Below are 18,259 nucleotides of genomic sequence, written 5' to 3'. Positions count from 1 at the left end.
AAGGGGAGGGGAGGTGGGGGGGGGGAGGGGAGGGGGGGGGGGGGGGGGGGATAATCACCTAGGATAGCAATTGTGGCTGTCCTAGGCGGCTGCAACAAGAAAAGGGGGCTGCAGCAGCGAAGGGAAAGAAGAGTGGGAGATAATCACAAGAAGAGTGGGAGATAATCACCACCTCAGGCTGAGTTATAGCCGGAGTACCTTCTCGCCTCTGGATATAGCCCTAGAAGGGAGAAACTAAGTCATCGGCGGCTCTTCTGACAGAAAACCAAGCACAAACCTGCCCTAAAACATGAAAACAGCAAATTTATAGACTGAAGGTAAATAGGAGTGAACCCCAGTCCAAATAGGAGGGAAATCCGTGTGAAGGAAGGGTCGACTGGACTGGTCTAAGCCATGACTCCCGCTACAGTTGATGGTATTGTAGCAGCGGTCACAGAAAAGTGCGGGAAGCTCCCGATCCCGTGTCAGTCTCCCAGGGGTATAGGAGCTTCGACCTCATCTATCGAAGCTTCTGACTCCTTGTAGTATAGTGTCAGATCGGTCATATTAAAGGTGGTAGAACTATTGTAACTTTCCGGTAAGTTACTCCTACAAGCATTGTCATTCTAAAGCACATCTTGATATAATAAATATTAATTTGCTTTTACCATAACCTGAGTTGTGTTGCATATAATCGCAAATTCTCCAAAAATAACTCTCGAGCCACTAGATCATTAATTGGTCTAATTGGTCTCTTCCACTCGTACTTGACTGGATGAATCTGGTAAACAAGTATGTAAGAAGGATTTAACTCTGAGACGAACTCTATGACAGGTTGAGCAATGCTCACTAGCAAACACTCAAGAGAGGGCTCTTCTTATTCTCTGGTTAGACCTCCATTGAAGAATTTTCTTCCTCACCAAGCTCCTACAATAACTTTCAAAGTTGTGGTTCATCCATCCTACATGATCATCAGTCAGGGATACACTGTCGAACAGATTTAAATACCCAACTGATTCTATCTAGTTTTCCAGAAGTGGAACAAAAGAGACTCATCTCCAATATATCGAACCTCCCTCAACGAGGAGCAACTCAGGAAGGAGTCTATCTATATGAAAAGTCTGAATTTTTCTTATTTGGGGTTGTCGGGTGTTTGGTGTTGGTTCCTTGGACTTAGGACCATTTTGGACCACCAATGTGAATTCTGTTGGAGTCTCCATATGTCATTAGCATGAAGTATGAGTATTTCTCCCTCATCGGTTGGAATATGATCCTTCCCCTTTGTGTCATATCTTTAGTCTATATTGTGTCACAGTCTTTTTATTCAGCAACTCCCTGCTCAGTGAAATATATCATCCTTCTGGTTGTGCAATCCCTATCAACACACCTAAATCTGTGGCACTTGAAACACTTCATAGTTGGGACGGATTTGGGAATGTGGATTGGTGCCCTATGTTTCCCACTCTGAACTAGTGTCTCTTTTGGCAGGGTCAGCTTGGATGTTCCCATAGGTGTACTTTGGTTGTAAGATCCTAGGGTTGAACACTTCTTGTAAGATATGGTGGTCGCCCGACAATCTTGTCTCTCTGCTTTTAAAGTTGTTGAACATCTGGTTTAGAGTGAGCTAGTAGGCACTGGTGTTGCATCTCTCATTTCATCTTGAACCATATAGTAATTTTACCCTTCTCTTCTCGTTGCCGAAGAACCTTCTAGTTCGCCCACCATTAAGATGTACTCTTCCTTAACTTGTTGGCTACTAGTTTCACCATTTCGTCCAATAGAACGTTCTAGCACTCAAAAACACATTCTAATATTTAGAGCCACTCGATGGCATTGTCCGGATCCATGTGTCGTTGAAATATGACAAATTCACATTTTATTTAAATTTTTGGCTTCTCCAATATTTCATGTCAAATCTTCGAGATAGTGTTTCATCATCTCGTGGATCGAATGAGAATTGTGTCACAACTCTGGATGGTCTTCTTTCCTCAATTTCATTGAGTCGTCACACTTGGCAGAGTTGTTATTGTATTTCTTCCATAGTAAACTATTGACCGGCGTCTAACACATCTCCTTGAAGGCATGATTAGTTTTGGGTGTGGGTAGGTGCAAGGAGGTGTGTAATGGTGATGTTGGGTGGGGAAAAAATTGGACGAGTGGAGATAGGCTTGAGTATGGCAGATCTTAGAAACCTTATGATAGGACTACGATTGGACTAGTTCTGATATCAAATTATGCCCGTGTTAACTCAAACAATAATAGAAAATAAATATTATTACTGAAAAGAGGAATAGTCAATTAGAACAAACACGCAATATGGGAAATAACAGTACCATACACAATACTCTACTTAACTAATTGCATATCCAAAGGGGAAGACGGGTGGTTATAGAGGATGTACGGGAGGTTGATCGTGAGCAGCAAGTTGGGAAGATATAAGGTGGTGAAGGTTTGTAGGTGGGAAGATGGTGTAGCGATGGAGTGGCTGGACTGCAGGGAAAAGGGGTGGGTTCAATTGGTGGGGAGGTGCTAACATGCAAGGACAGCAAGAACAGCATGGAGGGGAGTCTTTAGCGTCTGGGTCACTGGTTGGGGAGGGGAGAACGGTTGGCTAGAGGGGTGGTAAGGCCAGAAAGGCAGCAAGGAGGGCTTTCTGGTGGTTCCTACTGTGAAGAGAGGGGATGACGGCCTTTGGAAGAAGGGAGAACCCAAGAAATAAGACAATGTGGTTGTCTTAAACGACTGCAGCGAGAAACAAGGGTTGTAGCACTGAAGACGAATTACAGCCGAAGTACCTTCTAGCCTTTAGACACAACCCTAAAAGAGAAGAACTAGAATGTTGACAGCTATCCTATCAGAAAACCAAGCAAAAACCTATCCTAAAACACGAAAATAGCATATTTATCAATTCAGGGTAAATAGGAGTGGACTCCACTCTAAATAAGAAGAAAATTGATACTAATACGCTTGTTTCTGCACAGAGCGACGCGAGAGCCAACCCTGCAGACAACAAACCAATCCAAGGAGGACCACTCTAGACTGGCCAGACCCAGCCAGTCCCGCCCACGCCTTGGTCAAGCTAACCGGCCCAGTCTAGGGAGGCGAAATATTTAAGAGATGCTATAGACAACTTCAGCGCCCATGTGGGGCCCACACAAATGCTAATCACATATATGAGGATTGGAATTAAGAGGATGTTTTGGGGGAAAGTTTGAAGGGACCTTGAGGAGAAATTATTAGAGTTAATTGGTTGGAGTTTGTTTTATATTTTGATTCTTGTATTCTTTCTTTTCTCTTGGTGTTCCTAACAACGTCTAGAGTTCGCCACCATAGAGAATAGTTTTTTTTTTCCCAGAGAGAACCAGATGGAGGACCGAATTGGGAACATCGAGGAAATAATGAAGAGGCTCCTGAAAATGCAATTCAAGGCCCCGCCAACGACACAAATTGCAAACTCTAACTAAGGGTTAATTAGAGAATCCTTAGCCAAATCGAAAGGGAAGGAAATCAAACTAGAGGACAACGAGGAGGAAAGCATCTACTACCTAAGAGCTTCCCCTGTGGGAGTGGAAATTTTCGACGAAGGGGGGTGGGTTGAATAGGAGGGGTGGTGCAAGGGGCATGGAGGAGCACAAAGAAGGAAGGAGAGAAGCAGAAATGAGGTATGGCTATGACCGAAAGAGGGACTTTTATCATAAACACATGAGGAGAAACATCGAAGAGAGAGGAATTTAGAATGGCAATGCGAGGGTAAGAAAACTGATGATAACGATCTTCGAAGGAGAAGATTCACATGGGTAGGTGTGGAGTGTTACTTTACAATAAATGGGTTAACTGGGAAAGAGGAACTCATGGCGGCAGAGTTATGTTTGGAAAGCAACGGCCTAGCATAGTTTAAGTGGATGGAGGCCAGATATCCGATCCATTCGTGGAAGAAGTTTTTGCTTATTGAAAAGTTTACAAAAATGAGACCTACATGAGCAATTCTATGTTTTGACTCAAGAAGAAACGGTCACATAATATAGGGAGAGGTTCGAGCTCTTGTCAGGGCAGTTGAGAGCAACTCTCTAACCATTGAGACAGCGGGGATTGAGGGAGATGATGGAGCTCACCCAAAAGATGGAAGATAAGAAACGGGTGAAAAGAATAGCAAAGGCAGCACCACAAGAGGGTTCTACAAGAGTGATTATACGGCAATGACACGAGGACCAAGATGGTGTTGTTTCATAAGGAGACGCCAAAGGGGAAGAATGCGGGAAGTCATCCCAAGGGCAGTTTCAGGCACTTCACCAATCCAGAAGTGCAAGATAAATGTGCGAAAAGATTATGTTTCCAATGTGACAAGAACTATGCCCAGGCTACCGTTGCAAGGAGCACGCGCTTGAGGTCATTTTAGTTCATGAGAAGGAAACATATAGTGAGGAGTCGGAGGAAGACACGGTGAAGGAGGAGGAGCATTTGCACTTGAATACAGAGGATGCGTCCCTCAATTCAGTGGTGGAGTGCTCTGAATCACACTATGAAAGTGGAGGGAAGAATCGGGGCGCGGTCGATTGTAATGTTGGTAAATGTGGGACCACACAGTTTCATATCAAATCAAGTCATGGAATAGCCAGTGTTGGGGCTAGTAGATACGAGGAGCTTTGTTGTCATGATGGGGACAGAGAAGATGGAGAAAAGTTAGGGAATTTGCAAGGAAATAGCTCTGAAACTACACGCCTTATAGGTGGTAGAGGACTTCCTTCCCTTGGACTTGGGCAACACTACTGTGATTTTGGGAATGAAATAGCTGCAAACACTTAGGGAGACGAAAATGGATTGGAAATCTTGATGATAGAGTTCAAGGTAGAGGGTATGAAGGTGGTGCTGAGGGGAGATGTCTATCCTTGAGGATGGTAACAAAGACGCATCAGAGGTTGTTATCCATGTTGTTGGGATATAATTTCAAGAGTCGGTATCGAATAGGAATGGAGAATAAAGCCATGGATGCGCTGTCTAGAGAGGTAGAACACCGAGCTGCCACATTTTCGGTACCCTTGGTCCTAGAGTGGGAAAACCTAAGCCGAGAGAGCCAGCAAGATGAAGGGCCAAGGAAAATACAGGTAGAGTTGTTACATTATCTGTACAGTCATCCATAATACGCATTGACGGGACACAACTACTCTACCAGGGGCGGTTCGTATTGTCAAGGGCATCTGAGTATACTATTGGAAGAATTTCATAACGAGGCAATTGGTGGACACTCAGGGGTACAGAAAACATATAATCGTCTATTGACAGAGATTTATTAGGTGGAGATGCGCAGAGATGTAAAGGACATGGTGGCAAGGTATGATGTATGTCAACTATATAAATACTTGACCATGGCGCCATGAAGGTTACTACAGTTCTTAGCTTTGTTAGAAAAAGTTTGGGAAGAAGTGATGATGAATTTTATAAAGGGGTTGCCCCGATCATAAGGATTAACGGTGATCCTAGTGGTAGTTGATCACATCAGCAAGAATGCACACTTCATTCCATTACGACACCCCTATAATGCGGTTTCAATCGTTACGATGTTTATACAGGAAGTGATATGTTTTGCACGGAGTGTTGAGATCTATTATATCAGACAGTGACAAGGAGTTCCTCAATGAATTCTAGGAGTTGTTTAGGTTACAAAGAACAGTGCTTAAAAAAAGCACATCATATCATTCTCAGACCGATTGTCAAACATAAGTGGTCAACATAAGAGAGGAGACATACCTGTGTTATTTTATATCGGAGCATTGGGCCAGGTGGATTGCGGAGGCCGAATTTTAATATAATACTTCGTACCATATTGCGGCACAAGCCACCTATTTCCAAATATAGTGGGCGAGATCCACCTCACCTGATACATTATGGACGTAGCACTACACCGGTAACCAGTGTCGAAACTTAGAGGAGAAGAACAAAATATTGACAAGACTCAAGGGGCATCTACTGAGAGCACAATAGATCATGAAGAGGAAGGGCGTGGCCAAGCATTAAGGCAACAAATTTTGGTCCCGTTACTTGGAGGTTCGAATCCTTCCGTCTCAGACCATTCGCATCAGAAAAGAAACATATAATAGAGATACAATTCAAAACCGTGAATATGGTCAACTTGAAACCAAGACCCTACCAGCAGAAGACATTTGTCAGGTGGAGCGAGAAACTTTCTCCATAATATTTTGAACCTTATGAGATTATGACGCACATTGGGGAAGTCTACCAGTTGAGGTTACCACTATCATCAGCACTCTATCCAGTTTGTCATGTTTCGCAACTAAGGCGTGCCACTAAAGACCATGCACTCTCATTTTCAATACCTCTGATGCTTTCAGAGAACATGAGGTCAAAGGAGTGTGTCGAGGAGTGGTTGGAACAAATGGGGTACTGATTAAGTGGAAAGATCTGCCAAATTATGAAACAATCTTGGAGGCTTACGAAAGGGATCAAAAAGCAGTTTCATCCTTCCATCTTGAGAACAAGTTGCTTCTTTGAAACGAGAGTGTTGATATGCTTCAGCCCAACCGACGAGAGAGCCAACCTGCAGATGACGAACTAGTCTAGACTGGCCAAACCCAAGCAGACCACTCGGTTGCCTGGCCAAGCCAACTGGTCTAGCCTAGAGAGGTGGAATCCCTAGGAGAAGTTGCGGACAGTTCCAACGCTAGGTTGGGGCCCGCACAACCGCTAATCATGTACAAAAGGGGGAACTGGGGGAAAGTTTGAAAGGATCTTGGGGAGTATTTATTAGAGCTAATTAGCTAAGGTTTGTTTTTATGTTTTGATTTGTTGCAGTTTTTCTCTTCTCATGTGTTCCTAGAGGTGTCTAGAATTTAACAAGAGATGGTCTACCTCTCGAACGAACATTGTATCTCGTTTGCTTTCGTTGGTATTAGTAAAATTAGCCATCAATTAAGTTCTTCCACATGTCTATCGCAATTTATTCATTGTTTGTTCATTCTTTGTTTTTCATTCCTAATCATATCGAAAATCCACGTGAAGGGCTCAGCACTCTTGAACTGGTCCAAGCTATGACTCCAACTACAGTTCGTGATACTGTAGCAGGGATCACAAAAATGTGCGGGAAGCTCCCGATCATGTGTCAGAGATGATGAAAATGTTAATTTAAAATTATTTTTTAAATCTTGAGTTTGCCTTTTTTTTTATAAATCTAAAACTGTTAAATGTTAAGGAAATAATGAGTATGAAACATTTTGTCCCAATTTAGCATTTTAAATTTTAAATTTTGTTAAATATTATTTATAGAAATAATAATTATATTATATACTATAAGAAAAAAAAACAATGTAAATAAAACCTATTTGGATTCACTTTAATTTTTCTGTTTTACATTTTCAAAATATCTTGTACAGCAAAAGCAACATAAGAACAACTAACTTCTCTCACAAATATTACATGTAGAACTATATAAATTATGCAATTATACGTCTCTTATGTTTCATGATGTGTTCATGTTAGATCTACTCACACATTTGGGAAAGGGATTTCCTAACTTTGTTCAGAAAATCATCTAAATAGCTAGACTCATTCCCACACGAAATAATAAGATATTAGAACTCAGAGTCTCACATTTCAAATGTTTAACTTGCACTAAATTACAAAAAATATAAAAATAATAAAAACTCAAAGAAAATAATCAAGACATGCATTTATCATGTTGCTCCGGTTCAATAAACAAAATCTTATTTATGTTGCAAATACAACAGAGAAAAATAAGACTTACTGAAGTGCCCCTTCAAATGAGGATGTTGGCCGCGAATTAGTTCTGTAACAACCTCCAGCTGAGGATTTTTTTCCTTCAAGAATGGCAAATGAGTTTCCATGAATGCCCTGTCATTCCATTGGTGCATTCTTTAAAAACTAATTTATTAAAAATAGTAGTCCCATAAAAGTAAAGAACTTCGAGCAATGCATTATAAGATGCCTCTTTGCCATATTTTTACTTAGGGCCATTTACATACATACCACCCAATTCCTATATATTTATGTGCCTAAACTTGACGTTTTATATTTATACCACTCAAAGCTTTCATATCACATAAAAAATGCTATCATTTTAAATTTAAAAAGTGAAATACAAATTTTCTTGCATAGAGGTTTAGGTGTACGATATGTCAATACACAAGAATTGAGTGGTATGTATGTAAATCTTCCTTTAAAATAGAAAATTTATGCATTCAAGAATGCATTGGTGTGTGTTTTTTGGCTTCTCTTATACCATGATTGATAGGTGTTCCTTGGAATTGCTTTTGTTCGACTAAGATGAGTCTAAGTTAAAAAAAGAAACAAAAATTATAACTGATTCAATCTAAAAACTAGATGAAATAGTTACAGGCCCAAAAGATGCAAGCCATCTTATATATAGGTAGAAAGAAAACTGGGGAACGCCTTTTTTTTCATAGTTTTTCAGGACAACAGTATTAGAAGAAGGGGCATTTATATACACACAATTCTCATCTTACATCTCACATCTAAACTTCCACATTTACTCACATATCACTCAAATCTTTAATATCACATAAAAAGTAAGACTATTACCATTCTTTAAAGTTAAATACACCTTTTTATGCAGTGTTAGAAAATGCTATATATGTAAATAAGAAAGTTTAGGTGTGAGATATGTAAATACATAACAACTAAGTCTGCATATTTCAATAGAAATAAATTTGCATCCTATGAGGATTCATAAGATCTTATGGTATATATAGATCTACTTTTCATCATGAATTTAACCAAGAAGTGATGACCACTTGAAGATGTTCAATATTTTTTTACTTAGGCAAAATCTTCACCATTATATATCAACCAAAATTAATTTGTATCATTGTCTACACAGCCCTATTTATAAACTAAATTACTCAAATTTCAAATAATTACTTGTAACCAAGGGGTGTTTCAAAATATCATTAACCTTTTTTTAATTACAATCTATTAATAGCTATTTTCTGGAAATACCTTTAAACAATATAAACAATACTCCAATAATAAATCTAAACTGGAAGCAACAATATAGTTTAATCAACAACTCCATATCTATTTTATGGAAATAGGTGTTATGGCTTTATGGTATATACAGATATTGAGTTGTTGATATCAAAAATAAAAAAAAGCCACCATTTTAACCTTACATAAAAAAATGTCACCCAATTCCTATGTATTTACATATCTAACAGCTATTTTTTGCTTTTTACATTTCTACCACCTAAATCTTTCATATCACATAAAAAATACCATCATTTTAACTTTTAAAAAGTGAAATACAACTTTCATGTATATGTAAGGTGGCATATATGTAAAAAATGAACTTGTAGGGGTCAAATATGTATAATAATTGTCTCCATACAAACGCTCCACATTCTCCATAAATTTGCTACGACAACAACGGACAAGGGAGTGGTCTCTATTTCATTTGCATTTACAACTCATTTATATTTCATTTTTACCTATTATAATATAAAATTTATGATGTATGGTTTCTGTGAGGGTGTAAGAAAAAGTATTACGATTCTACTCTGATAATTCTCTCTATATCTATTTTGCTCTCATGGTATCAGAGCGGGCTTCCGGCCTGAAAAGGGACGATCGTGTTGCAAATACTAGGGAAGCCTCTCGCTCCTTAACCATCTACTCCTAAGCGACCTCTACTAAAGTCTGCTAGGGTTCTCTAACCCCTTTTGTGTAAGTTACATCAGATCTACCCCTCTGTGAGTCCAATTCATGGAAGACTCAGAGACCTTCAATCTACTCTCTTCCCAGCATCTAGCCATCAATGGATCACCCTCCCTCAAATTTCTACTGTCCCACAACAAGCTTCTAGCTCAAAAACAACTAACATCCGACAACTATCCCATATGGCGAGCGCAGATATTGTGAATTTTCACTGCTAACAGATTCCTTGGCTTCCTGGATGGCTCTCACGTGTGTCCACCGCAATCCATTGCTGAACTGAACAATCCTAACGCCCCAAATCCTCAGTTCACAGCATGGACATACACTGATCAAAACCTCTCGGCAGCCCTGTTCTCCACAATTTCAACGTCAATCCTACTTTATGTCCTTCAACTTCGCACAGTAGCTGAGTTATGGCAGACTCTTGGACAACGCCTCCAACCTGCAAACTGCTTCAGGGTAATTAGTTGAAGAATGAACTTCATCACCCATGAGATCTACGATGGCGTAGTACCTCTCAGAAATAAAAACTACAATAGATAGTATCTCAATAGCTGGAGCTCACCTCGATCCAAAGGATGTTATCCTATATACCCTAAATGGACTACCAATTTCCTACCAATCCTCCAAAACCTCCATTCGCACCCAACTCCAACCCATTCACTTGGACGATTTCTACTCATTATCGTGCAGTGACTCCAACTGATCCAAACATTGCACTATTTGCTTCCAAGAACCGATCCAACTTCAACTATAGGGGTCGCGGTCGCAACTCAAGAGGAGGTAGGAGAGGAGGTCGCTCTACACCGTGATCGACTACTGTACGCCAAATTTGTCACAAAGTCAGACGCTCTGCTTCAACTTGCTGGCATAGGACCAATTTGACTATGTACCACCACAGTCGCCTTAAGTTCTCACAGCACAACTTCATGGTTGGGTTTTAGATTCTAGAGCTACTACACATTTGACTTCCGACACCAACCAACTTTAGGAGCTAAAACCACTCACCACACGCAAGCGCATAGTCATGGGCAACAGCCAATTGGTTCCTGTTCAACAGACGAGTGACGGCCTCCTTCCCGCTCCACACCATAAGCTTCAATTACAACATATCGGCTACTTATCTTCTTTATCTCATAACCACCTTTCAATCCATAAAATAATCACATATAACAAACTCATTGTCTCTTTTCATCCCTCTGATTTTTCTATCATTGATCCATAGACTAATCGAGTTCTACTCCAAGGCCCTAGCTCCCATGGGCTTTACTTCAATCCAGTTCTTTCCATCACTCTTCATAAATCAGCCACTTCTGATATTTGGCACAAACGCTTGGGGCATTCACATCGAGCCATCATCAGCACCATCTCCAAAACACAGCATTTGCATATTTTTCCTTCTTTAACTGTATGTAATACATGACGACTTATAAAGTCACATAAGCAGTTGTTTAGTTCTAGTTCACCGCATAGATACAAGAAGTAGAACTTCTTCATTCCGATATATGGGTCCCTACATGACTATCTCACTTCAAATCGAACGATTCATCAATTTTGTTGCCCATATACTCCGAAACAAAATGGGGTGGTGGAACTTAAATATAGACACCTTATTGAAACTACTCGCACTCTACTTCATGATGCCCATCTATCTTATACATTTTGGGCTGATGCTCTTTTCATTGTTGCCTACCTCATCAACAGAATGCCCACCAAAGTCACTGGCCATATTTCCCCTTACCAACACATACATGGTACTCCTCCCTCCTACTCTCATCTCAAAGTTTATGGTTGCACCTGTTAACCCTGGTCCAAGCCTCAATCACCTAATGAGCTAGCACCTAACTCCATACAGTGCATCTTTATTGGTTACTCATCCACCCATAAAGGATATCGGTGTTACAACCCATATACCAAGAAAATTATCATTTATGATGTATGGTTTCTGTAAATGATGTATGGTTTCTGTAAGTAAGCAAAAATATTACGATACTACTCTGATAATTCTCTCGGTATTTTTTGCTCTCAATGTAAACACACAGGAATTGAGTGTTATGTATGTGAATCTTCCTAAAAAAAATAATGCAATTAGTAAAATTAATTAGTTTGATAAATGCAGTTAGAAATCAATATTGGCACTAACCTCTCAAACCTTCTCATATGTAATGATTTCAATTTCGCATGCAAAATGAGCGCAAATGAAACCAACATTTTCTTCATCATGTTTTCTATCTACAAGAAACCAAACGAGATCATATTTGCAAGTTAGGGCAAACAATGTGGAAGATGCATGAGAAATCAATGATTTTTAACACTTAAAAAACAAACTTGGAGCATTAAAAATGGAAGTTTAACAATTTTTTTTAATAGCCAAGCTAGATGCTATCTTCCTGACAGTAAATCTTAAAAAAAATATCAACCATATAGACAACGAAACGGTATTTGCATAATCAAATTGCCTCAAAAATGATGTCAGATACATACCTGATTCCCCTGCTACTTCCACCCCAGTCACAATAGCTCACTATCAGTTTCTGAAGCTGCCAAACACCCCGCAACGCCATCTATTCTGAAACCATGGTCATCAACCAGCAAAATAAGATATAAATCTAAAAAGGATAGTTCATTTCACATATACACATTAAAAATCAGTAACCCAAAAAGCTGAAAAACAAAGAGATCCAAAAATATTGTAATGATACAATGGAACAGAAATGCTTTGCTTGGTTAAAGCCCTATCTCAAGATCAAGCCTAGTCTCTTCTATTCCATAACAAAAGCAATAAATCGATAAAAAACTGAAGCATTTACAGACATACCACCTAAGTCAATGTATTTGCATCTCTAACATCTAAACTTTACTTATTACATTTATACCACCCAAATCTTTCATACCACATCAAAAATACCACTATTTTGACTTTCAAAAAGTGAAATTGACCTTTTCATGCATAGGGAAGATGTCATATATGTAAAAATTAAACTTTAGGTGTTAGATATGTAAATGCATAGAAATTGAATGGTGTGTATGTAAATATTCCTAAAAAAAAATATAAAATGGAAAAAAAGCCTTGTAATAGCACATGGGAGGAAGGAATAAAGAATCTTGAGCCCTACAATAATAAATACGATAAGGTCTGGGAATGAGCTTAATAGAACTGTGGGGAATGAATAAGATTTGGAAAATGGAGACTTCATTGTAATGAAAATACCAGAAATATCATTCAATTATAGAGAGGGTGCGGGTTGTTCCAGGTTAAATAGAACTGGCAAACTGCCCTATTCCAGCCCAATCAATTAATTGAAATACTCTCCCTGGCCCTAACCATCTAGGTTTGGCTGGGCTGATACCACATAAAGATAAGTCTATATCAGGGTTGGTTTAGGCTAGGAAATAAAGCTTCTTAATAATTCAAGAAGTCTAATAATTCTTTTCTTTTCTTTTTTAAGTCAAATCAATTTTAAGGAATATCTACTAGCCATTTCTATACATAATATTTATTTTTATTCTTCCCACTATCTCTATGTTTACTCCCTCAATTCATTATTTTCTAAACAAATTTGATTATTTTCTAGTAACATCTGTTTACTAGAAAATTATAAGTAGTTATCATACGGCGTACATTGAATTTGATATTTTTTTATAATCGAACTAAAAATTAAATAGGGCTAGCCCATTGACCACAGGATTGGCTTATAGTGGGATTTATTCGACTTAAATAAATGGATTAGTGGGCTTAAATGGGTCATTTAAAATAGCTAATTCTTTGAAAGAGCTGAACCAATAAGCACATCAAAATTTATTAAAGACCTATTTAAATCTTATCATGGTACTTTAAGAGTATGATAAATAGTATAAAAATTGTATAATTTTTAAGATATCAAATAAAAAAAGCCAACTGGTCGTGATAGACTCAGGATGCGAAAATGAGCTCATCCCCCAATTCATTCTACAGACACATGTCCTCCAAACAATCCTAATGCTAAAAAAAACCACAAATTACTGATGAGGCCGACTCTTATAGTTGTCAAGGGAAAGTTCATAAAGCCTTCAAATGCCCTCATAATTATGCCTATTATGCAACACCTTAATGACTTTCCAAATTTTAACGATTGAGATATAGAAAAATTTGAGGGTAATGAGCTTTTTTATTATAATGATAATTTCAACTTAGATATAGAACAATCAATTAATATTTACAAGTCTGTAGATAGTTTTATAGAGGAATCTGAGTTTGAAAGAAAATTGATTTTAATTTAAAAGTGGAACAAAGATTGAATCTAAAAGCTTTAAAGCAACTGACAGAATTTGTTCAGAGCCTTTTTATTGGTTCATCAAATCATTATTCAAGTAGTTGGTGAATTCCATAAGCATATATTCTATGATCTTGTCGTATTAATGTGTTGCGCCATTGCACACATTAAATACTAGTTTTCAAATGAACTTTATCATACATAATAAAAATGGTTATCAAGAAAGCTAATTATAGTCTTTGAAACCTTTTTTTACAAATTTTTATAATTCGCTTGTCAATATTTTGTAGTTGATTTCTCTAATGAAATGGTAGAAGTGAATTTTAACTCCATTGGCCTTCTAAAGAGATGACATCACTCTTACTCAGTTTTCCCATCCAAGAAATTAATATCATATGTCATCCAATTGATGAAGTTCAAGAAAAATTGAATACTACTAAAATATTTAAATTATTTCATGATTAACTTTTTTCTTGTCCCTTATTATTTTCATTGAATTTATTAGTAATGAAGTTGGTTGGCAAATAAAAAAGAATAAAATAATTGACTTGACAGGTAAATATAAGACCATATCCAAGCTTGAAAATAGTACAAGTAATTTAACTATCTTGGCAAGGTTGAATAAGCTAAAATGCCATAAAAGAAGCCTTGTCATTATGAAGATTTTTCTCAAACGTATTTTATACTTATCACTATTATCATCACTAGCTTTATCCCAACTATTTAAGATAATCCTAGCTGAACATCTTACATCATATTTTCAGATGATACTTCACAAATATTTTATATGAGAAAATAAACAACTTAAAAAGCCAGTTTGCTTCCTTTCCTCTACCCTCTTCTAAATAAAAAAAGATTGGTTGTCCATAAGACTTCATATTATGTAATAATATGTAATAATTTGCAATAAAGCAACAAGAATACTACCAATAACATGGCATTATGACATATATCGAACAATTATAGAAACTTAAATAAAAGTTAAAATGACAAGTAAATATGAGCACAAATCCAAGCTTATAATAATTAGTGTAAGATAGCTTCCTATCCCTAGAGATTAAAAAAGTTAATAGAAATTTCATAAAAAAGAGCCCTTAAAATTTGAAGTTATTCCTCCAAATCATCATTATTAGTCTTATCCAAATTATATCAAAATCCCTTGAAGCATCCTACAACATATACTCAGATGATAGTTTAATGAAAGTGAACCATATAAAATCCCATTTTGTGAAGGTCTTTATAACCTATCTTAAAACAAATAATTGGCACACAAAATATGCAATTAATTGTAAGAAAATAAGAAGAAAACCACTATTGAGCTGGGAATCTGACACTTACATAAACTAAAAATGAAGTTATAGACAAAGAGATTAAAGCAACAAACACGATGAGTAAATATAAGCATAAATCGACGGTTACATTAGCTTAATGTCTCTGCGAGGTTGCACATACTAGATGACATGTCATAAACAAATAAAGAAGCATTGCTATTGTAAAAGATCCAAAACTATCTTTATCTCCATCACCATTATAGTCATTAGTCTATAACATTCATTTGGGGTTGGCTTTATTAATCCGCATTTTCTATACATTACCATTTACTGTGGCATGAGGTGTTAACTATTACATATAAATCATCCTGAGCAATTTCTATCCATATTAATTTTATCATTTACCTTCCAAATCCCTTTACCTTAATTTCATCTACCTGGCTATTGATGCATTTTGAACCCATTGAATGCAAGGATGTCTAAAGACAATACTAAACATGATTGAAATCCTAATTTACATTGAGTATTGAAATACAATACGAAAATTCAGCATGAGAGACTGCACAAATTATAATTTGAAATGACCTTTTAGTTAACATTACTCCACTTTCCAGAATTTTGATCGTATGCATTATAGCAGAGCCTGAAAAATTAAATAAAAGGTTCACTCAAAGTGGAAGATAGACATTTTAACTCCCGAAGAAAAACTAAAGCAAATTAAATTCCAAATACTTCTATTTTCTCTCATAAACAAATTTAAACTCCTTAACAATACTTCCTGAGATGTTATACTAAGTTTTAACCAAAAAATTGTCATCATTTCTTTAACAAGGCGGTAGTAAGAACATATAGAGCTAAAACACTAGTTTAAATTACTTCCTCTCCATAGAATTCACTATGTAAGGTGAAAAAAGTTCATGAAACCTTCAGACATTAGAACTGCATCTCGTATATATACTTCTAGTTAGCGAAATATTTTACAATGAAAATTAGATGTATATAATATTATTACTAATGTTATTGGAGGGGGAAAACACAAAATCATTTGAAGAAACATTCCGTAAAATTTCCTAAATTTATGTCCACGCTATGGTAGCGGGTTTGAGCGGGATTTGGGCAGGACAACTTTGAATCCTACAGAATCTTAAATCCCGTTTCTCCTCCGTTCTGCCTTAGGACCCAGATTCAGCAAATCCGATTGATAGGATCATTTATGGGATTTAGTCTAGTAGAGATATTGAAGAGCGCGAAGGAGCGTAGGGGGAAAAGAAAGTTACCCTCGTTTAAGAATATTCCTTCTCCTTCGCACACTGCTCGCCGCTGTTCCCTTCAGCGCCGTCCGTACTCGCTTCGGCCGCGACTTACCTGCTCTCTAAGCGTAGGAAAAGGCGACGGATCTGTATAGACGTGTTGCGCCTCGTGATAAGCCCTTGCCTGTTTGACCGTGAAAAAAATAGAAATGTGTGCTCGAGGAAAATATTTCCGCGAGGAGCGCACAGTTTTGTGCAGGGATAAAATATTAAAAAATAAATTTATTTACAACTTATCCAGCTCGAACCTTTTCAAAGTGAAATCTTGGAGGTTTTTGAAATTGTTCATGGTGAGTATTATCAAGGTGTTCATGTAGTTTTATTGAAGCGATTATTGGAATTGTTTATGGGTTTATTAAAGTATTATGGAATGGTTATTGGGGACTAGGGCTATCAATTTGGCTCGTTGTTCGTGAATAGCTCATGTTCGGCTCGTTAAGTAGCTTACGTTCAACTCGTTCGTTAAGCCTAATGAGCCGAACACGAACAAATTTTTAAGCTCGAAATGTAAATGAGCCGAACACGAACCAAAGTTTGTTCGCTCTTGTTCGGCTCGAATTGGCTCGAAAATAAATAAGTGATGTCACTTGATGTTGATGCAGACACTGAGATCTCAGTATTTCATGATAAAAAAAACTTCGATTAACATAAGGTTATAGAGATAATTTTCAAAATGATTATATTGCATGAGTGTCCGTTTAGTATTATTGAACATACATTGTTTAATATTCTATTAAAATCCTTGAATCCTAATTATGAGAATGTTTTAAGGAATACAATAAAAAATGATTGTATGAAAATTTTTGAGTTTGAGAAAGAGAAGTAAAAATAATAATTTAGGAATATTCACGGGTTTTCATTAACATTTGATTGTGGGGCTTCAAATCAAACAATAGAATATGTGTCTAACTGCTCACCATATTGATCAATTGTGGAAGATTAAAAAACGATGATTAATTTCATTGAATTGGATTCACCTCATGCCGGTACATTCATTTGTGATGTCATTTCTCATTGTTTGTTGGATTGGAAGATACAAGACAAAATATCAACTATTTCTTTAGACAACAATTGTGATAATGATGTTGTTGCTAGTTTGCTTCATTCAAATTTTAGGACACGAGAGAAACTGCATTTTAAGGGGCATTTTTTTCATGTTCGTTGTTATGCACATATTTTAAATATTATGGTGCAAGTTGGCTTAAAAGGGATTCAAGACATCATTTATAATATGAGAGAGACTATCAAATATATAAAAAAGTCGCGGACAAGGTTGCATAAGTTCAGTGACATAGTCAAACAATTAGGGATATCAACAACAAAGGGTTTGTGCATTGATGTTCCAACACTATGAAACTCAACATTTTTAATGCTTGAATCTGCTCTTATTTTTTGTAATATGTTCACTCACTTTGCAGATCGAGATAATAATTTCAGTTTGTTGCCTTCAGATTCAGATTGAGATAGATATGATAAAATCATAAAATTTATTGTTGTTTTTAATAATGTGACAACAATGATTTCAAGTTATTCCTACCCCACCTCAAATATTTTTTTACCCGTTGTGATGCATATAAATAAACTATTGCTAGATAAGTCCTCTTCTTCTAATGAGTTTAACAGAAACATGGCTTTTGCAATGAGAGATAAATTTGATAAATATTGGGGTGAATGTAATCTCTTAATGTTCATCGCAGTGTTTTAGATCCTCGCTTGAAAATAAAGTTTATACAATTTAGTTTTG

General features: G+C 37.0%; 1 protein-coding gene across 4 annotated transcripts in view; it reads right to left on the bottom strand.

The window, feature by feature from the left end:
• LOC110033993 (54S ribosomal protein L51, mitochondrial) overlaps positions 1-16,676 on the bottom strand; it is a 17,543-nt gene extending 867 nt beyond the window's left edge. The window contains exons 1-3 of one of the 4 annotated variants that reach the window (XM_020738200.1): positions 16,483-16,676; positions 12,166-12,250; positions 7,736-7,842 (exon numbers count right to left, since the gene is read on the bottom strand). In XM_020738200.1, coding sequence (XP_020593859.1) covers positions 7,736-7,842; positions 12,166-12,245 — 187 coding nt within the window. In that variant the 5' untranslated portion in view covers positions 12,246-12,250; positions 16,483-16,676. Of the gene's footprint in view, positions 1-7,735; positions 7,843-11,824; positions 11,914-12,165; positions 12,251-15,790; positions 15,814-16,482 lie in introns of those variants that run through there. The other 3 variants (XM_020738201.1, XM_020738202.1, XM_020738203.1) reach the window with 3 other exon arrangements.
• Between the last annotated feature and the right edge of the window lie 1,583 nt (positions 16,677-18,259).

Source organism: Phalaenopsis equestris, unplaced genomic scaffold, assembly GCF_001263595.1.
Source record: "Phalaenopsis equestris unplaced genomic scaffold, ASM126359v1 Scaffold001316, whole genome shotgun sequence".
Lineage (NCBI taxonomy): Eukaryota > Viridiplantae > Streptophyta > Magnoliopsida > Asparagales > Orchidaceae > Phalaenopsis > Phalaenopsis equestris.
Note: the sequence above shows the minus strand (reverse complement) of the source record. Positions and strands in the feature narration are given on the sequence as shown.